General features: G+C 46.3%; 1 protein-coding gene across 1 annotated transcript; it reads left to right on the plus strand.

Annotated features, from left to right (window-relative positions):
* The first annotated feature begins 7619 nt into the window (after positions 1 to 7619).
* Positions 7620 to 14381, plus strand: TAC1 (tachykinin precursor 1). Its single transcript, XM_037387233.1, has 6 exons — positions 7620 to 7713; positions 8459 to 8596; positions 8701 to 8797; positions 9426 to 9449; positions 11070 to 11123; positions 13756 to 14381. Exons 2-6 carry the CDS (start codon positions 8474 to 8476, stop codon positions 13803 to 13805), a joined length of 348 nt encoding a protein of 115 aa, XP_037243130.1. The 5' UTR covers positions 7620 to 7713; positions 8459 to 8473; the 3' UTR covers positions 13806 to 14381.
* Positions 14382 to 20295: the final 5914 nt, after the last annotated feature.

The following is a 20295-nucleotide window of genomic DNA, read 5'->3' on the forward strand; positions in this document are numbered from 1 at the left end:
CTACCTCCAGGACTAAATTCACAGTTTGTTCTAAAAATGCCAACTTGCTTTTACAAGTTGTTGCACAGGGTTTCATATATGGATTAAAGATTCAGAATGAAATCTCCTAAAAACTGTGGTGTAAGCAAAAAGCTGAAATGTCATAAACAACATTTTTGAGGGTTTCAAAGACTTCTGGAGATGTTGTGAACTTCTGTTGAAAACACATGAGGAAGGAGACATACACTGAGATGCAACACGTGCGAATAACAAAGAAGATGGTGTTACGGATTTGTAAAAGCTGTTTAATGTAAGTACTAAAAAATGGTAGTTGTAGTAATATTATAATTAATTTAAACTATATCCTTTTATCCTGCTGATTTCTGAATCTGTTTTTCAAATGTGCTGTGTTAGTGAGAAAAATATTAATATTCAATGAAGATACAGCTATATAAATTATCTAGTTTCTAAAAGAGAGTAAAAGAGAGGGTGATTCATCAGCGTTTGATCCCAAGTTAAGAAACTTTCAATTAAGCACAGATCATAGCAGCCATGAGCAACATTAATCCCTTTCTGCTGTTGCAATGAACACTGGGAAGCTGTGGGGGATCGGCAGAAGGACCCAGTGCAACATAAACCTCATCCTCCCTGCAGGAGAAGGTCAGAAAGCAGGGCTGGCTGTTGCACATGTCACAGGGAAGAAAAAACAGAGAAAAAAGAGAGTGGGTCATGTGTCCATCGCTTTCCCACATAACCAGGAGGTGCTGTTGTGCACTCCTGTGGTGTGGGACCAGGGCTGTTCCTCCCCCTGGGCCATCATTCCACCTCTTCCACCACTGCCACTGGCAATGAAGCCAGTCTGCAAAATTTAGTAAGACCAAGGCCAGCCTTTGAGGGGTCTCTGAGAAAAGATTGCCCTTCCTACAGAAAAGCTTTACAGAAAGTATGCTAGGGCTGGATTCAAAGCCAGCTTATTCCTTTCACCTGTTGGTGAAGTCGGTTTAAATCCTCCCTTTACCCTCACATGTGACGTAGTTTCCAAATAAGCTTGGGCAACAGAAGCAAAAAGCCTTAGAGAGTAAGCTCCAGACTCAGAAGGTTCAGTTTGAATCAAATCAACAGATTTATAAATATATTCGTAATCTAATAAGTATTCAGGAGACAAACAGGGTCTCTGCATCAGAACAAAGTGATGTCAGCAGTTCTCTTCCAAGAGTGATGAACCTGGTTAATCTGAAGCATCTGCTCCTTGGCTGGTCTGAGCCCTTTGCACTGTGAGAAGAGTTCACTCTGCAGTTTTTTCTGGTCAAGCTCAGACCAATGCTTCTCACAATCTGCCTCAGCTTCTGGAAATACTTTGTGCCACATTTTGCGGTTGCCCATAGTCATTCTGTTGGTGATGGCAAATGTGGAAAAAACTGAGCTAATGGTTAAAAGAGACAGACACTGCCTCTGTGAGGCGATCGTTGTTCTGTATTTGCTATTGAAATGTGTTGTTACAATGTCATTCACTGTTGGTGTTTATGAGCAAAAAAAGAGCAAACATTGCATCTTCCATGTTTCTTGTGAAAACTGTTTGGAGGATTATGGTAAGGCAGTGCCAAGTAGCTGCAAGTCCAGATCTTGCTTTTGTTTTGAATGAATACACATCTAAAAATGCCACAGAGGCCCTTCTCCTCACCAGCTCCCACACACCTCTTGCAGATGTAGAGATGGCTTTGCATGGCTTTGCTTCTCTCTCTCTGAGACCTCCAAATGGTTGAGAGTAAATGCTTTTTCTCCTCCAAGGACATGCTTTCTCAAATAGCTCTAAATGCTGGACAGGACTGCATTTATTCTTCTTGCAGCCAGTTGCCCCAAGAGCTACTAGGTTCAGAGGATAGCCTTGTCTGTGATATTTACATTACATGTTTACATTCGGTACCTTAGCATGCTAGCATTTATTTTCATTTCATTTGGTCTCACATCCCACCCATATGCCTAACTTAGCGTGGACAAAAGTGAACCTCAGATCAGGGTTAAAGCAGCTCACTCTAGGTAAGATGCAAGTGATACGAGTGGCTTGGTGGGACAAAGAACAACAATGGCAGTGTAAAAGATGACAGGGATCGGAAGAGTGCAGAAACCCATTAACTTTTCAAAATAAGAGCGAAAGACCAACACTGCATTTCCAGCTCTTACCAGGTGATCGAGTAAGTGCAGGATCAGCCTTGCTTCTGTTTGTACCTGCCCAGGAAAAGGCATTCCTGTGGCATGCATATCTCACTGCTCCCCTTCTTGCCTGCCCGTGAGCACAATGTAATTGAAGCTATACCATCTGATTTCACAAGCAGCAAAATAATCTCTTACTCTTTATGGATGGAGAGACGTGGGGGAGAGAGATATGCATAATTATCACATATGCTACATATGCATTAATATGTACAAGCATATGCTCTGAAAATGTAAACGTTCATTAAAGGAAAAATTAGAGATGACAAACTCATCATGTAAAATTTAAAATACAAGCAAAAGAATAATTCACTGACCTGGCCACACTTAATTAGAAAATCAGGACGCTGTTGCAAGTTCTGCTAATTTTTCCAATGCCACTCAGATGCTTTGCCAATAAATAATCTTACAGCTTCAAAATCAATCACTGTGTTACAAAGACTCCATCTGTGATTGAAATAATTCTATTTCCCCTGGAGACACATACCTATGAAAAATTTAAGAGGTCATCAATCATGGTCTTTCTTTCCAATGTTTATAAAGTTGTATCTTTGGATAAAAGAACATTTCCAGTGTTCTTGTCACAAAAGAAATCATACCTGCGGTCTAGCATATTTACAGGCAGGATCACTGTGCTTAGGTAGACTGCATCTCATCTCTAATTTTTTGAACTTATATAAAATAACTGTTCTGGGGCTCTCTCTGTTATTTGTAGATCTTTAGTAGAGGGATGAAAAGAGATCTCAATATATATGAGAATTAGACTCTAGGCTTAAGTATACAGTATATAATTGTATAGCATAATGCCACTGAAGAACAATGCTAGATGCATTCTTTTCATGTCAAGCGCTCTGAAATTGTGTATGCTCGAACAATTCAGATTTGCATTCTGCACAAAATTTTACATGGTCACATATAATTTGCTATTTTCCCATAGCACATTAGCTGTTTGTTGATGATATATCAAGAATCACTTGATAACAGCGTAGCAGCCAATGTGTCTTGCCATTAAACCATTGGACTTTTTACTGGAAACAAAAACATCATCATAAAATTCAAATAAACATTTCAGAAGGATCATCACACAGGATGTACTATACTAAACCCATCCAAAACCCAATTCTGTGAGGTGTGTTTTACAGTCAATCGCTTCCCAGATAGTTTTCTATCAGTATTAATGTTGAGATTCAAGGCACAACAAGCACCTTAATCCAGTTCTTAACCTCAATTAGGGAAACAGCTGGATAAAACTCCAAACGTGTCTTTCTCTGTCACCTCCACAGGAAATGTCAACCTCTATTTGGGCTACCTTGGGTCTAATGATCTCTTGATTCGTGAACAAAAATCTTCACACTGGTTGTTAGAAATCATGTAGTCTGACTGTAACAGGAGGGTGGGATCTGTGCCCAGAGCATGAATAGAGCAGGGATATTCAACGTTGTACCTGCCCACTCTCTCACGTACTTATTCACAAGATAACTCATAGATATAAAGCCACTAATATATTATGTATGAGGCAGAGGCAGGTTTTGGCAGAACTTAGGGTTTTTTTGTTAGTGCACAAAGGACATTTTACCATACTCTAATGCATCCCTAGGGCAGGGACCGGGCAGCACAACAGCAGGAGCTTCAGCTGCTTCCAGGTCAAGGTGTAGCTCTTGTGCCCTTATTTGAGCTTTCTACCTTATCTCCACATGAAAAAATGAACGCAGAAAGTCTTCCTGGGAATCAGTTTTGCTCATTAGCCCTGAAATCTGCTCACTTCCTGAAAAGTTCATAGTGTAATCTCCGGGTATTGCAGGTCAAAGAAAGATTAAGCAGTCAATTTATTTTAGAAACTGAGAAAGAGAAAAGTGAGCTTGACCTATTAGTAATTTTTTCACTCCCACCCAAACCATTAGATAAGTCTGAGATAAAGGACTTGAATTCATTAAAATTTCTGAAGAATAGAAAGAACTGCTTTTTAATTTTCCTTTTCTTGCTCTCTCAAAAAAAGAAAATCCCTGTAATTTCATAGGTCAAGCTATGATTACATCCCTTTTGATAAAACGCTGAATTACAGAAGAGATAGGACTTTTCAGTTCAAATTTATCATGCTTATCATGGACTCTTGGATGATAGAAATCAACTTCACAGGAAGCTGAGAGTTCTCAGGATTTCTGTAAAACATGAGCTTCATCAACACTCATAGGACTGGCAAGCCAGGTTTGATATATCTAACCTTTTGCTCCATTGTTGTTACAGTGAACAGAAACAGCGTAATGAAAAAACACTAGAAAACAATTTTCCTTCAAGGGTCTTCGAAGTTCGCACATCAAAGGGAATGCTGCAAAGCTGCAGCATGAAAATCTGATGGTTTGGGTTCCCAGAGTTGCTAAACAATGTCATTTCTGCCAGCTTGTTGATAGGCAGAATGAGGAGCATTCACACCACCCACGCTCGAGGTCTCAACAGAGTGCCCACAGCAGGTGCTTGGGCTGCGTGAAGTTCCTCTTTGGACGCCTCTGAACCTCTCTTTTTCTCAGCCACCTTCTCAAGCAGCCCGTGTTGACTTCACCAGGACCCTCAGATCACGGGGCCACAATATGTCTTATTTATGTGCAGAGTCTTACAAAGTGTATACACCCTCAAGAGTTGGGAAGAGTCTCATGCTTGGCTGTGCTCTGGGGAACACTTTGTGTCCTGAGGAGCATTTCTAGTTAACAGGAAGGCCTGATATTAATCATGCCTTTATTTAGAAAACAAGGTGCCCTTGGATCCACAGTTATATGCCAGTGACTGATCCTTGGAGGAGAAGTTGACCACTGTCAGCAAAGTCACCTTAATGTAGCATCCTGGAGCAAGCAGAGGGGTGGTACCAGAGAGCTGATTCCAGTTCCTGAGCACTCCCTTCTTTCTCAAAAGAAACACTGTTAGGTCCTTCACAGAGTGCCTGATGTAGGCTGTGATACCGCTCACCATGACATAGGGGGGTCAGCAGAACTGCTACCTTGGACTTCCGTAGGGCCAACTTTGGCCTGTTTAAGAGAATGGTTGACAGAGTCCCTTGGGATACAGTCCTGGGATCCACTCGAGGGTACGAAGGGAGCTGACGGAGGAGCTCACCAAGTCACTCTCCATAATTCATCAACAGTCCGGCAAACTGGCGAGGTCCCAGACGCCTGGAGGTTAGCCAATGTGATGTCCATCTACCAGAAGGGCTGCAAGGAGAATCTGGGGAACTACAGGCCTGTCAGCCTGACCTCAGTGCTGGGGAAGGTTATGGAGCAGATCATCCTGAGTGCCATCACATGGCACATGCAGAACGATGCAGGGATCAGGACCAGCCAGCACGGGTTTATGAAAGGCAGGTCCTGCTTGACTAATGTGATCTCCTTCTACAACAAGACAGCCTGCTTAGTGGGTGAGAGAAAGGCTGTGGATGTTGTCTACCTGAACCTTAGTAAAGCCTTTGACACCATCTCCCACAGCATTCTTCCAGAGAAACTGGCTGCTCATGGCTTGGATGGGTGTACTCTACGCTGGGTTAAAGCTGGCTGGACAGCTGAGACCAAAGAGTGGTAGTAAATGGAGTTACATCCAGCTGGCAGCTTGTCACAGATGCTGTTCCCCAGGGACCAATATTGGGGCCAGTCCTGTTTAGTATCTTTATTGACAATCTGGACAAGGGGATCAAGTGCACCCTCAGCAAGTTTGCAGGTGACACCAAGCTGGGCGGGAATGTTGGTCGGCTTGAGGGCAGGAAGGCTCTGCAGGGGGATCTGGACAGGCCGGGCCCATGGGCTGAGGCCACTTGTATGAGGTTCAACATGGAGAAGTGCTGGATCCTGCACTTGGGTCACACCAGCCTCACACAGCACTACAGGTCTGGGCAGGAGTGGCTGGAAAGCTGCCCAGGGAAAAGGACCTGGGGGTGCTGGCTGACAGCCGGCTGAAGTTGAGCCAGCAGTGTGCCCAGGTGGCCAAGGCAACCAACAGCATCCTGGCTGGTGTCAGAAACAGTGTGACCAGCAGGACAAGGGAAGTGATCGTCAGTGAGCACATACTGGTGAGGCTGTACCTTGAATCCTGTGTTCAGTTTTGGGCTCCTCACTTCAAAGGGGACATTGAGGTGCTGGAGCGTGTCCAGAGAAGGGCAACGAAGTTGGTGAAGGGTCTGGAGCACAAGGCTTATGAGGAGCGGCTGAGGGAACTGGGGGTGTTTAGTCTGGAGAGGAGGAGGCTCAGCAGGGATCTTATCGCTCTCTACAGCTGCCTGGAAGGAGGCTGTAGGCAGGTGGGGGTCGGCCTCTTCTCCCAGATGATGAGTGACAGGACAAGAGGGAACAGACTCAAGTTATGCCAGGGGAGGTTTAGGTTGGATATCAGGAAAAGTTTCTTCACAGAAAGGGTGGTCAAGCATTGGAACAGGTTGCCCAGGAAGGTGGTGGAATCACCATCCTTGGAGGTGTTTAAAAATGTGTAGATGTGTTACTTAGGGACACGGTTCAGTGGTGGACTTGGCAGTCTTGGGTTAATGGTTGGACTTGATGACCTCAAAGGTCTTTTCCAACCTAAACGATTCTATGATCCTGTGACAACACAGATGCTGAGGGAGGGAGACCACCAAGGTCACCTGAGGAGCCTTGTGCACAGTTGAAATAAGATGGAACAACGGTGAAATGGAAGACAACCTGAACAGCCACCTCAGCCGGATGCCAGCAGCAGCGTAAAGCTGTCACAGGAGAAGGGATGAAGGCAGGGATGTGCTGCAGGAGAGACCGGCTCATCCCCAGTGAAGGCGTGTGCCCCACCAGAGCAGCGAGCCCGGCCGGGCCCGCCCGCTGCCCCGTGCTGGCAGCCCCCCGCCCGCCCCGGCTGCCCGGCGCCCCCGGCGCGGCACCCCCGGGCCCCTCCGCTCCGCGCTCCGCCTGCGGCCCCGCCGCCGGGGCAGCCTCAGCAGCGGCACGGGGGAGCGCGCCCCCGGGGGAAGGAGCCTGTCCGGGCACGGGAGGCGGCCCCGCCGCCGTGCCCGCCGGTGCCCGCTTCGCGCTGTCCCCCGGTCCCACGTCCCCTGCCCGCTGCTCTCCCTCCCGCCGGTGCCGCCCGTTGCGGTTGCGGAAAGCGGCTCTCCCTTCGGTGCGGGCGCGGTGAGCTGGGGGAGAAGCGAGAAGCGGCATCTGTACCCTTGCATCCGCATCCGCACCCGTTACCCGCACCCGTCGCCGGGGTACGCGCCTCGGCCGCGGGCGGGACGGGGCGGCCCCGGGGCTGCAGCGGGAGAGAGCGGGGAGCCGCCGGCCGCCCCCCGCCGCCCGGCCCCGGGCACCTCCGGCAGGCGCCGCGGGAGCGGGAGAGGAGGGCGGGGGCTACTCGTCGGGGCGGGGGCTGTCACGGGGCTGGCACGATAAAACCGGGGGTAATTGCATTTAGGCAAATGAGGCTGCCTCGGCCCTCCCCGTCTCCAGGTATATAAAGTGGGGAGCGCTCCCGCGGACGGCCAATGCGCACGGCGAGCAGCGCCCGCCCTCCCCGGTGCAGACGGTGCGTGCCTCCGGGAGCCTGTCCGTCCGTGCCTAGGCGTGTGGGGATGCGCTTGTTTGTATGTTTGTGGGGCTGTGTGCGCGTGTACTTCCGTGTGCCTGCCTATATGGGTGTGCGGGGGGGCGTCTAGGTGAGTGTGCACCATGCGGGGGGTGCCCATACACGCTTGTGTGTCCGCACGTGTGTGTCTCTGTATGTGCAAGCGTGCTTTTGTGCCCGTCCCGGCGTGTGTATCTGGACGTGTGAAGGGATGCGTGTGTACCTCTAGACACGCGTGTCTGTGTATGTGGAGAGCCGTATCTCTACATAGGTGTGTGCATCTAAGGTATGTCTAGCAGTCTGTGTGAGTTTATAACTAGATGTGTATGTACCTGGATATGTATGTGAGGGGGATGTATCTGCTTGTGTGTGTGTACGTGGGAAGGTGTGGGTATACCTGCGTGTGAGGCTGTGCTTATGCATGTACCTGTGTGGATGTGCGTGTCCACCTGTGTGCTGGTGGGTACATCTGGCTGCATACCGGTCCATATGTGGGGGGCACGTGTGTCACCCAGAGGTGTATGTAGCACTCAAGGGGGATTTGGGGCGCATAACGAGGTCCGTGTACATCTGTATGTGCGAGGGCGCGTGCACCCAGGTGTGCCCGGGGGGCGGGGGTGCGCAGGGCCGTGTGTATGCACGGCCAGGGGTGCCCGCGGCCGCTCGCCCCGCCGCCGCCCCGGTGCATCACCCGCCGCCCCCGCAGGACGTCGAGGCGGCGATGAGACTCCCGCTGGCTTTCGCCGTGCTCCTCCTGGCCTCCGCGCAGGCGCTGGCTGAGGAGATGGGCAACACCGACGACCTCAGCTACTGGTCCGACTGGTCGGACGGCGACCAGGTGAAGGTGAGTCCCGGCGGCCGCTGCTCCGCCCGGCGACCCCGCGGCGCTGCGGGGGGCGGTGTCGGGCGGGGGGTCCGCGCTGAGCGCCGCCCGCTGTCGCCCCGCAGGAGGAGCTGCCGCTGCCCCTGGAGCATTTCCTGCAGAGGATGGCGCGGAGACCCCGGCCCCAGCAGTTCTTCGGCCTCATGGGCAAGCGGGAAGCCGGTGAGCGGGGCGGGGGGCTGGCTCCCTCTCATTCCCCTCCACCTGCCGCTCCTCCCGGTGCCGCTCGGAGCTTCACGGCGGCTGTCACCTGGGTTTAACGCGTTAGACCTTTCTCAGAAGTTGACATGTGGGTTGTTTGGCTTTGGGTTGGGGTTTGTTTGGCTTTTTAAAATTATTTTTTTTTAGTTTAGTATCAGATAACTCACCGATTGGTAAAGAGCAGGCTTCCCACTAAAGTGCCAAGTGCACACTTGACCACAGCACATAAATACCAACAAGCAGTATCACAATAACTGACGGGTCAGCATCTGTGCTGCTGAATTGCCCGAGTGTGGAAATTGGTTGTGTATATGGTTACTGCCGTGTTTTCTGTGTGCTTACTGATCCTAGAACTGACCTGAGAAATCGGAGCTACCCAGATCTAAATTGTGTGGGTTTAGCTAAAACAACTCTTTGTAGTCTCTTCAAAGAGAGATGCAGTTATAAACGATCACCTTAATTTCCCTGAACTGGAATATGTGTAGAGTAGTTTCTGTATTTGATTCTTCAAAGCATTGCAGTAGCATCGTGTGTACATGCCAATAATTTTTCAACAACTTTTTTCTTTTTTTTTTCTTCTTCCAATCAGGATACGGCCAGATCTCTCACAAAAGTAAGTTACATTTTAAGTAATTATTAGAAGATGTTCACATGGGGAACTGTATTTGAGGGGATTAGTTAGAAGGTGACTGGGTTCAGCTAAGGACTGGCAGCACTGGTGGTGGAGAAATGTTCTGTTAAAGAATTGAAACCCCTCGGTGCAGCTGTGAGCTGGTACCTCATCTGAGCTGCCAGAACCTTTGAGATTTCAATCCACGGTAATGTGTGGATGTTACAGCTCTCTCTTATTTCCCCAGGGGGGGATTCTGTAAGCCTTTCTCATAGGCAAGGCAGGCTTACTGCCAGAATTGGAGAGGAGCAATTAAGATGACAAAATCTGGGAAATTAGAACAGTGAATTCCCAAATCCCTGAGAACAATTCTACCGGAGAGTCCATGTGATTGCATGCAAGATGCTGTATCTGTGCTCTTGTTTTATCCGAGTGGGAATCAGAGCCCCGCTGACAGCAGGGGCTGGCTGATGGTGTGCTGCCATATAAACAGGTATATCTTGCCCAATTAATAAGTGTGCTTTGCTTAGCTTCTGTGTAACACCAACTGGGAGATAGTACGAGCAATATGGTGTTACCTTGTTCTGCACAGTGATAGTTTTATCCTCTGAATTTATCTGAAGATGCTTAGACAGGAGCCAGAAGGCTTTTAATAAGTAAAACTGATCTTGTATTCTTTGAGACCTCCACAAAGGTCAATAACTGTCCCAGTGTTCTGTTAGCCACAAGATTTTATCACTAGAATTACGTATTGGAAGACCAGTTAAAGAGTCTGATACAAGGATTGTGCCAAATCACCTGCTGACTAAAGTAAAAAATAATAGCTTTCTGAAAATGCTTCAGCTTGAATTAATACCTGTGAGGTCTGAGGATCATTTTTCTTCCTTTATAGATGAATTGGCTAAGCAAAATTCTTTCCAAAGAGAAATTTCTAAGTTTGCCTCAAAAGTCACCTTAGAGAAAGAATGGCTCCTTTTCGTTCCTTATCTGAAACTATAGCTACAACTATACCTGATACGTGCTGTAGGCCAAAACTTGGGGTAATTTATCCTCTACACATCCAGTGCCTTGAGGAGCACTAGTGGGACAGGAAGGTAATATCTGAACTTATAAATGTTCCAAAAATAGAGCCAGACTGTCTAGCTCAGACGTGTCCAGACAAGAGTCCCATTGGCTTCCTCTCCAATAAGGGCTCTGCCTGATCTGCAAGGAAGATTCTTCTTCCACATTACAGAAAAAAACAAGTAGAAGAGGTGCATCACAGAGATGCAGGCTATACCAAGCCACTGCCTTCTTGTGCTGTTGCTCAAATCAATAGGAATTGTACTGGGAGATGAATAAGAATCAGTTATCAGTCATTGTTTTTCCTTTATACTTGAAAAACCTCCACTAAACTAAACCAAAATTCTATCAGAGTTAATGAGAAGATGTCCACCTAACTGGCTTGTGCCTTGGTCTAGCCTGTGTAGTCTGAGTAGTCAGACTGATGTTCTTTCTCCATTGTCTGAGAGTGAACAGATGAACAGTTTTGGAGCCCATGTCCTCCTCCCTCGTGAGAATACGTTATCTTAAAAGCCTGCCTATTTAAAATGTACTAAAACACTCCCAAATATATTTTTTCAGGGCATAAAACAGACTCCTTTGTTGGACTTATGGGCAAAAGATCTTTAAATTCTGGTATGTATATGACTAAATCTGGTATTTGGTGACATACAGCCTCCTCATTCTGTTGCCTCTTTCTTCTCTCCAAGCGGATGGAAGATGCAGTCTTTATGTAGTGCAGACCCAGAGTTCTCTGAAAAAGGATCAGGATTTTCTTTGTTAACCAAGGTGTTTCAGGGTCTGCTTCACTCCAATGCTTGAGATGATCAGGGTGGTCTGAGCTGCAGGCAAGGTCACATGGAAGTCCCCAGGGCGCTTTCCTTACTGCCCTGTCCTTGCCAGCAGCATGCCCTGCCGGTCCCAAGTGCTAATACAAGAAAAAGCAGAATTTTACTGAAGCATCAGGAAAAATTCAGAGGCTGAAAACGTAAAGCTCATCTAAACTTGTGATCCAAATCCAGATCTTGCCAGGTAAAGGCATATCCTCATTGTCTCTGGAGATCATTATTCCTCAGACTTGGAGCAGAAGGTAGAAGAGCAGAGATCTGCCATTAACACCACCTCATTCTGCAGGTCAAGCTGTTAAACATTCCTGGCCTCTTCCACCTTTTCATTTTACCTAAAAAAAAAAAAAAAAAAAAAAAGGCAACAAGCATTTTAAGCTTTGAACTGATACTGTGAATTTGTGTTATTTTCCCATAGCATCAATATAGTGCAGAATCCTCTTCCCATATGTGCACAGCCCCCACGGGTAACTGCAGGCTGCCCGGAGCTTTGCCTTTCCCATGCCATAGGGCCATACTGAAGAAATCCCTCACTGTGAACCATAAAGTGTTAGTTAATTCCCCAGAATAGGAATTAACAAAATAAAAAACCTAATATGTTTTTCATGTCTCTGAAATACTTCTCACTGTTTTGTTAAATGGATGATAAAAGTTAAATTACTAGCTGACACCTCTATATTATGTGGATACACGCTGTGATCTATATTCTGCAATTATGGTTGTCAGTAACTTTTATTTTCAATTAAACCCTGTTCAGACTAGTAATATTGCTCTCTGCATCATTTTGCAAATTGCTATGTATCATGAATAATTCTGTACAATTTTATCTGTGGTGGCAACAGCTATTAAATGCATAATACCTGTAAATATATCTGCTATCACAAAAGTAAATAGCCTGGAAGTAATAAATTGGGTTTGGCTTCCACTGGGATTACTTTTACATTAACATGAGAACGTAAAATACAGTGGATGTTTAAAAAAGGCAAAGATTTTATTGCTCTAATTTCAAAATTGCTGGTACAGTCAGGATACTGTTATGTGGTATTTGTAACAGGAGAATAAGGAAGTTTTACCCTCTTGGGCTATGTCATATCTGCCTGACAGGTAAACCTAGAATTGACTGCTTTTCTGCCTCATTCCCTGAGGAGAAAATGAAGAAGTTTCTCCTCCTCTGGAGGAGAAGATAGGTCCTAAGGACTGTGTAATCAAAGCGAGATCAGGAATATGTGCTAGGACTGTCCTTACTTCTCCCTACTGAATGATATTTAATGGGGCAGGACCGTGTCTTGGTGCCGTGTGCCTTGGTGCCCTGGTTTTCTTGTTCTGCAGAAAGCCCCTACGTCCCCTGGCAACGTGCAGGAGCTCACACTGCCCCGCTGCTGGGTGTGAGCACGGTGCTGAGTTAAAGCCGCCTGTGAGAAGGCGGGATGCGGGGATGCTGGTGTCTCCGTCTCTGGTTTGATGAGCTGGGGTCTGACACTGACCCCCAGGCTGTGCAGTCTGTTGGATGAATGCTTCAGGTAGAAGCTAGAAAAGTTACCTGTACAGTAAAGATACTGTAATGATCCACACTGAGAAAGAAAGCTCGACTCATTTTGCATTTAGCCTGGAGAGAATTGAAGTCTTATTGATTTTAAACTGCCACTGATCCAAAATGCCAGCTCCCTGTAGGATGCGGTGCTGAATCCCCCCAAACTAGCTGTGTGTTTGCACGCAATAGTCAGGCACGCAAATGCTCTATGGAAACAGTCCTCCCTTTGGGATGGAAGCAAAGATGACTCTGGTGACCAGCTACAGCACCCTACGGTCAGGCTCTGCCCCGGCAGGGCTTTCTGGGTTTCCCCTTCATTTTAAGAGTAAGAGCTACTAAATGCCAAATATGTTACCGGAGACTATTTTACGCTGCAGTTGATCCACAGAGCAGTCTGAGGTTTGCTTAGCTCCTGCTGCAGATTTTGGCGAAAGGTATCCCTGTGTGCACAGCCTGGGGACGGGGAGGGTTCAAACCTGGCGAAGAGCTGACTGTGCAGGACAGAAGGTGGACATGTCGTCGATGCAGAAAGCCTCTACCCACATACCGATCTGCGTGCTCCGATCCCATCAGTTAAATGGATTACTGGGAGCTAAAAAGGCTCTGCGTTAATGGTACTTTCGGCAGCTCAATAGACAAGAGGTAGAAAGCACTGCTCAGACCTTCAGCCTCCTGGAGGGCAGTGTAGGCTGAGAGGTAAAACCAAATTTTTTTTGTTTGTTTTTGAGCCCCAGCAGCTCAGGGCTGGGCAGGGAGCCCTCACCTCAGCTGCAAACATGCCGATGGAGTCCGGTGGTGACCCAGCAGGCTGCAGGTGCCTGATGCTTCCCTGTGCTCGCTGGGGTTTACGCAAGGTTGCACCATGTGTTTCATTCTCCTTTGTTTTTTGCAGGATCCTCTGAAAGGAGCATAGCACAGAATTATGAACGGAGGCGTAAATGAGACATTCCTGTGCATTATTTAATAAACTTCATTTGTTCTACGGGGCAATGCAGTGTAATATAAACTAACCACTGTATGGAATAGTTATTTATTTAATAATAACCGATGGGGTTTTTTTTGTTTGAGTTGTACAAAATAAAATGATTATTTTTCATAGTGTGGCAGTGGTACACATTGTGTAGGTGCGTTGTGGTTCTGAAAGGACCAGCAACCCTGGTGATGTCTCACAACAAAGCACATCATTTGATATGACCCATAAGGTTATGTTCACTAAACAAAGAAAATATTCTGTTCATCGAAAGCGAGTCTATCAGCTTCACAGCCAGTGCAGAACAGAGCTGATGTACAGTCTAGTGCCTCAATTTGTTTTCATGGTTTATAATGTACTGTAATTTCCATATCAAAAAATATATTTGTATCATTGCAGCATGTTTTATGTTTTGTGACTACGTATCTATATATTTTAAGAAGGGTGGTGGGTAAGGTTTAAATGGGAATCCAAGGTCTTCATTTCATAGCCTGGAATTTTATGATAGTAACATTTTAAATAAAAACCACTCTGGGGATTTTGCAACATACTTTCTTTGCTGATAGTGATGGAGTTATTTCCCACGTTGGTCTGGAATGAGACTTGGATACAAGCAACAGTGGTCTGAAACTGGAAAGAAATATCAAATTAATGACTTCCTTCCACAGGGAGTCTGTGAGCCTCCTGGTGAGGGTCTGGCGAACATTTGGGGGATTTGCTACGGGAGATGGGCATTCCTGGCATTGCTCTGGGTCACTCAAGGTGCCATCCAGCCTAAACCTGATGGAAATCAAAAAGCTCGTTGGCTGAATCAAAAGGCCCCTATGTACGGCCCAGCTCCAAGCAGACTAATTTGCTGAGGAATTCATCCACTATTGCAGGTTTATTACTTTAAAGCCAAGCTTTCAATAAATCCTAGCCCTCAGATTCACAATAGAAGCACCTGTTGGCTTGAATCCAGGTAATACAAGAGAAAAAAATGTGAGTGCAAGTATCTTTTTAATTAAAATGTCTGGTTATTGTATTTTCAGGACAGTTCCAAAATGCTGCATACACCTCACCAGATGCCAGGGCATCTGGAGATCTATACTGTCTCCACCTGCTAAAGGCTATACTTCTCTGTTTGATGCTATCGTATGAACTTTCATCACAGATGAATCAGCAGCAAAAACAGCCAGCGTATACAAACCAGATCTCAAAGTGAGTGATACAAAGCGATTAACTGCTGGTGGTTTTCCGTTTTGGAAGTGAACTCAGCAACCTCCATTTTCAAGTTTACCTGAGGCATCTCCACAACTGCATCCATTAAGAGCGGGTGGGCATAGGACCTCCCTCCAGCACCTGAGCCTAAGCACCACCTAAACCTAAGACCCCACTTCTAAATAAGTAGGAGCTGGCTCTAGCAAGGTTGGGGGGCTATAGGGTGGGAAAACCGAGGCAGACTTGCGACAGGGACCAACGTTTGTGTGAGACACAGCAGTTGCGCTGGCTTTCTGCCAGCTCTTCGCCTTGCCAGGGGTAATTTTCAGACTAATAAACTTCTGTATGAGCTCCCACTGAGCTCAATGAGGGGGGGAAGCTGACTGCTGGGTAACAGCATGGCTAAAGGACTGCGGAAATGCAGGTTGAATAATGCTCAATGAAGGGTAAAAAGAAAGAAAAAGCTTTAAAGCACTGTTCTCCGAGCCTGGAGGCCCACGGTGCTCCCAGAGCTCATGGCCTGTGCGTGCTGAATTGTGAGACACGGAGAGGAAAGAAAAAGCCCCGCTGCTCGCTCTGCAGCCTGTGCATCTCACAAACCTCCCTGCAGGAGGAACCACTGCAAACGTATTTGCATCTAGAGAACTCCACGCAAAACAGAGTGGGCTTTAAGTGTTTGGAGGACAGCACATAATAGTTATTCATGCATATTTTAGTTAGATATTATTTAATTCTTTAATAGTTTTAGATCACTACCAGAGACTAGTTAACGGAATCCAGCAAAGGGCTGGGGCTAAATTTTCTGGCAAAACCATAGAATCATATAATGGTTTGGGCTGGAAGGCACCTTTAAAGAACATCTAGTTCAAGCCCCCCTGCCATGGGTAGGGACATCTTTCCTAAATCAGGTTTTTCAAAGCCCCATCCAACCTGACCTTGAACACTTCCAGGGATGGGGCATCCACAACATCCCATGGGCAAACCGGTTCCAGGGTCTCACCACCCTCATTGTAGTGAGGTGTGGAAGGAGGCTTCCTTATATCCAGTCTAAATCTACCCTCCTTCAGTTCAAAAGGCGTAATTCTTGTTCTGTCTCTACAGGCCCTGGTAAAAAGCCCCAGGCTGTTTTATAATCCATTACATATTGAAAGGCTGCTAGAAGGTGTCCCTGGAGCCTTCTCTCCAGGCTGACCAAACCAAATTCTCTCAGCCTGTCCTCACAGGAGAGATGCTCCAGCCCTCTGATCATCTCCATGGCCCTCCTCTGGACCCGCTCCTACAGGTCCGTGTCTTCCCTGTGCTGGGGACCCAGAGCTGGGTGCAGCGCTGCAGGTGGGGCCCCACCGGCGCGGAGTATGGGGGCAGAACCACCTCCACTGGCCTGCTGGCCACGCTCCTTTGATGTGGCCCAGGGTAAAGTTGGCTTTCTGGGCTGTGAGTGCACATTGCCCCTGCACAGTTACATGGATGTCTGATGAGTAGTTTTAATTTGGCATTTGAAACAATCAGTTTTAATTTCTGGTGGCAAAATGATGTCAGATTTGTGCATTGACTGATAAGATTAAAATTGGCATTGATTTTTATGTTTGTATAGACATACATTCCAAGCTAGAAATAAATGAAACACAGAGCAAAAGGCGCAGCCTGAGATGTTCCAGTTGACTCCAACACCACCACAGAAGATGCCCTGTCTTGTTTTCAGCACCGGCAGGGACTGTTTGGCCATGCCATGTCAGGGCTGCAGGGCCATGCCCACCCAGCGGGTCCTGAGGCAGACATGGAGCCCAGCAGCCGCCTGTCCCCACTATGGGCTCGCTCCCACCACCCTCCTAGCCCAAACGTTTGTACCCACAGGCATCCTGGGATCCTGAAGAGTCAAACAGGAATACCTATTCTTACATCTTTTTTCAGCCTTTAGTAGTAAGCAATACAGTCTATACATTATTGAGTACTTCAAAGGGACTTTTAAATAATTTCTGTGGTCTTTAATCTTCCTTTTGAGGCTGCTTCAGCTTTTAAACACTTTTTTTTTTGGTGTTGGATAGCATTGCTTGCAGCCCTAGCCCACTCATGCCTTGGATTGTGGGATAGTGCCAGCTCTCCAGCTCCACCGCAGGCTTTCACTAAATCCCCTGCCATCTCTGCAACAGCCAGCCACAACCGTGACACAGACTTAGCTCCTTTTTGATGGCAACAGTCTGACATCCCTTAGGCTGCATAAGCTAATCGATAACACTGCAGCAAAGGGCATCTGTCAGCAAAGTGCAAGTGAGCCCTAAATAAAGCAATAGAAGTCTTTCTAGGAAATCAGCACAGAGAGTAAACCCAGAGTGATGCTGGCAATTGCCCCCACTGGGCACATGCTACAGGCAGTTTGATACCACAGCCCACCTCCAACATGCTCTGCCCCCTTTTTTATCTTTTCCCCCAGAAATACATCATTCCTCTGCATTGTGACAGCTGGCTGCCCTTCTGGTAGGCACTGTCTCCCCCATACACACTGGCACTCCCCTTCCCCCAGACAGGGGATGCCAAAGTCAGGCTGTCAGCAGCCTACCTTGCCCAAACATGATCCAGAGGACCATCAGCTCCATCCATCATCTCCATCTCTCTGCTTTTGCCTGGAGATTTGTCCTCCATGGTGCAAATGCAGCCAAACTTACCATGGGGAACCAGAGCCATTGCACACATAGCCTCCCGGTGAACTGGGGGCTGAGAGAGGGGTCTGGCCCCCCATATGTGCCTCACCAGGAGAGCCCAGGCCCTGCAGCACTTGCACACTCAGCTGCTACAAGCAAGTCCTTCACTGTGTTCACATCAGGAGGCTGGTATTTTTCAGTATGGTCCTAACCAAATGAAAAGGAAGAATCTGGAAACATCTGGGCATGGAGATCTTCGGAGGGAACCTAGCCCCTAGCCATCATTAGCTAGAGCAGAATAACATCAAGAGGTTTTTTGGTTGTGGTTTTTTTTTTTTTTCAATTATTAAAGCGATTCTTAAAAATGCTGTTTATTCAGAGGACACCAGCAGCAGCTCCTTCCGAACTAGCAAGAGCCATTATTTAAATGCAGACTTTGTCCCTGTACCTTCTTAAAGCTTAGATAACTCCTTCAGTTATCTAACCAAGCAAGTCCCAATGCAAAGTTCGGTAATGACCAAGTTTTTTTCCTGACAAGCCTGAACAGTTCCCTTAGCCACAATATCACAGACTGCATTGATGAACATTTCCCAGAGTGGCAGGATGAGAGCACAGAGAGGCTCCTTCCCTGGTTGTACTGTGTCTGGATGCAGCCGCCTGCAATTCCGGGTACAGCTCTGTGTCCTCATGCTACCTACAAAGTGGCTCATTTCCCTTCATATAAAATAGTCATTCCTGGAAGAGTAGGGATTTTTTTAATTATTCCCCCCCCCCCCCATTATTAAGTGTACAAACGTCCTCAAACCCATCTACTTCTTTCAGGGAAGACAGACCTTCCTCACATTATTCCCTTAATTTTCAGCCTATGTTTTTGAAAAAGCATAGGCTGAAACATTTGTCAAGAGGAGGGGCATCTGGGCTGTATGAAATTCATTACGATATTCATTAAAAATTATCACTGCTCCATCTTCAATAGATATCTGGTTTCTGTCAGAATAAAACAGCAGCTCATCAGCTCAGAAACTTTTTAAAGAGAGTTAGGCAGAGTGTGTGCAACAAACATCACTTCTTGTTTTCTGTGTCCATCTCCAAATTAAACAATATCACCACTTACTGCATTTAGAAGAAATGAAATGTGAACACTGTTTAAAAACCAAACAGTTTGTCTGTCACGGTGCTTCATGCTCCCCCAGATACCTGGAGAAAGAAGCCCAGCAGGGTGAGGTGGCTCAGCCAGGGGTAACAACAGGGGCTGAACTAGAAAGGCAACGCACACCCTGTACCTAACAGGCCACTTCTGCGAGGTGCTACCTAAGTGCAAAGAAACTTAGGAAATTTTAAAGGATAAGGTTGACTGTTACGAAAATTTCTGGCAAATAAGGAAAAAAAAAAAGGCTTTTTTTTTTTTTCATTGCTTACATTGTTATTTCAGAAGCAGAGATGTAGCAGAGTTGAAAGGCATACTTGCACCAATATATGTCAATATACTTTTGTTCTCTACAGGAACTAGTTTGCATTGAAAACACCTAACTGAGCAACAGAAGAACACCTTTAATCACAAACATTCAATTTTGTCGCATAGAAATGCTTTTTATTTTCAGTTATAGCAGTCAGAAAACAATAGGCACACTGAAAGTCTGTGTACCAAAGCATTAAAATTCAAGCAATACCCTCTGGAAGCAAATCTTGCTTGAAGAAGATATACATTAATTACTGAAGGAAATACACATAGTGTGGCTACATTAAGACTGCGTTTCAAATTTTTTTATAGTTCAGTGAATTTTAAGGCAGTGCATTTTTATAATTCACAAAAGACATCATAGCTCTTTTGTAGGACCTGAGCATTTGCAGCTTGGATTGCCATAGAACCAGCTCAGCCTGGGCAAAGCCTGCGCTGCACAGCCATGAGCGAGACCAGCCCAGGGCATCAGCAAACCTCACCAAAATCGCACATGGGCAGAAGACAGCACTTGAAATATAACAATTCTGACGTCCACAGATGGCAATCTGTTTATTCATGGCACATCTTCTCCATGCTCCCTTTCCAACCCGACTTCAGCTGGAGGAAACAATCAAACCTTCCTGCCCTGCCCTCCCAGGCTGCCAAAGGAGTTCCAATTAGTGTCAATTGGGATAATAGCTCTATTTGCATTTTTAAGCTATTATTAGAAAATTGTCAGTCAGCCAGTAATTTTTATCACTTTGGTATAATAAGTATTTAAATATTTAAAAAGAGAATGTTCCTTTCTACCACCCCCTTCCTTTTTGTGCTAAAATAATAATGGTTTTTAATCAAAAGTAATTTGTATTAATATACATTTTGCCCCAGGTGTGAAGAGCAGTCTTCAGAAGCAGTGGTGAGAGATGTTAAGTAATGCAATTTATTAATATAGACAACTAATTCTGTCCATGATAGTGACAGAAATTGAGGCTGATTTTGCAACTAGAGCATTCTGACTCTCCTCTTGGCCTCTGCAAGATGATTATAGTGTAGGAATTGAGGTCAGTTCCAGTAATTTTATGTACCTGGGATTGTAATTCCCTAAAGGACTACTTTGACTGGGCCCAATTACTCTATCTTCTCCTTAGTGAAAATTCCTCAATTAAGCACCTGGTACCACAA

The sequence above is a fragment of the Falco rusticolus genome, chromosome 4 (genome assembly GCF_015220075.1).
Source record: "Falco rusticolus isolate bFalRus1 chromosome 4, bFalRus1.pri, whole genome shotgun sequence".
Taxonomy (NCBI): Eukaryota; Metazoa; Chordata; class Aves; order Falconiformes; family Falconidae; genus Falco; species Falco rusticolus.

Excerpts from the sequence above, each read along its gene's own strand:
- TAC1 (XM_037387233.1), top strand. The coding sequence starts at position 8,474 with ATGAGACTCCCGCTGGCTTTCGCCGTGCTCCTCCTGGCCTCCGCGCAG. Across the intron at positions 8,597-8,700 it reads CGGACGGCGACCAGGTGAAG|GAGGAGCTGCCGCTGCCCCT; the intron begins GTGAGTCCCGGC and ends GTCGCCCCGCAG. Across the intron at positions 9,450-11,069 it reads CGGCCAGATCTCTCACAAAA|GGCATAAAACAGACTCCTTT; the intron begins GTAAGTTACATT and ends ATATTTTTTCAG.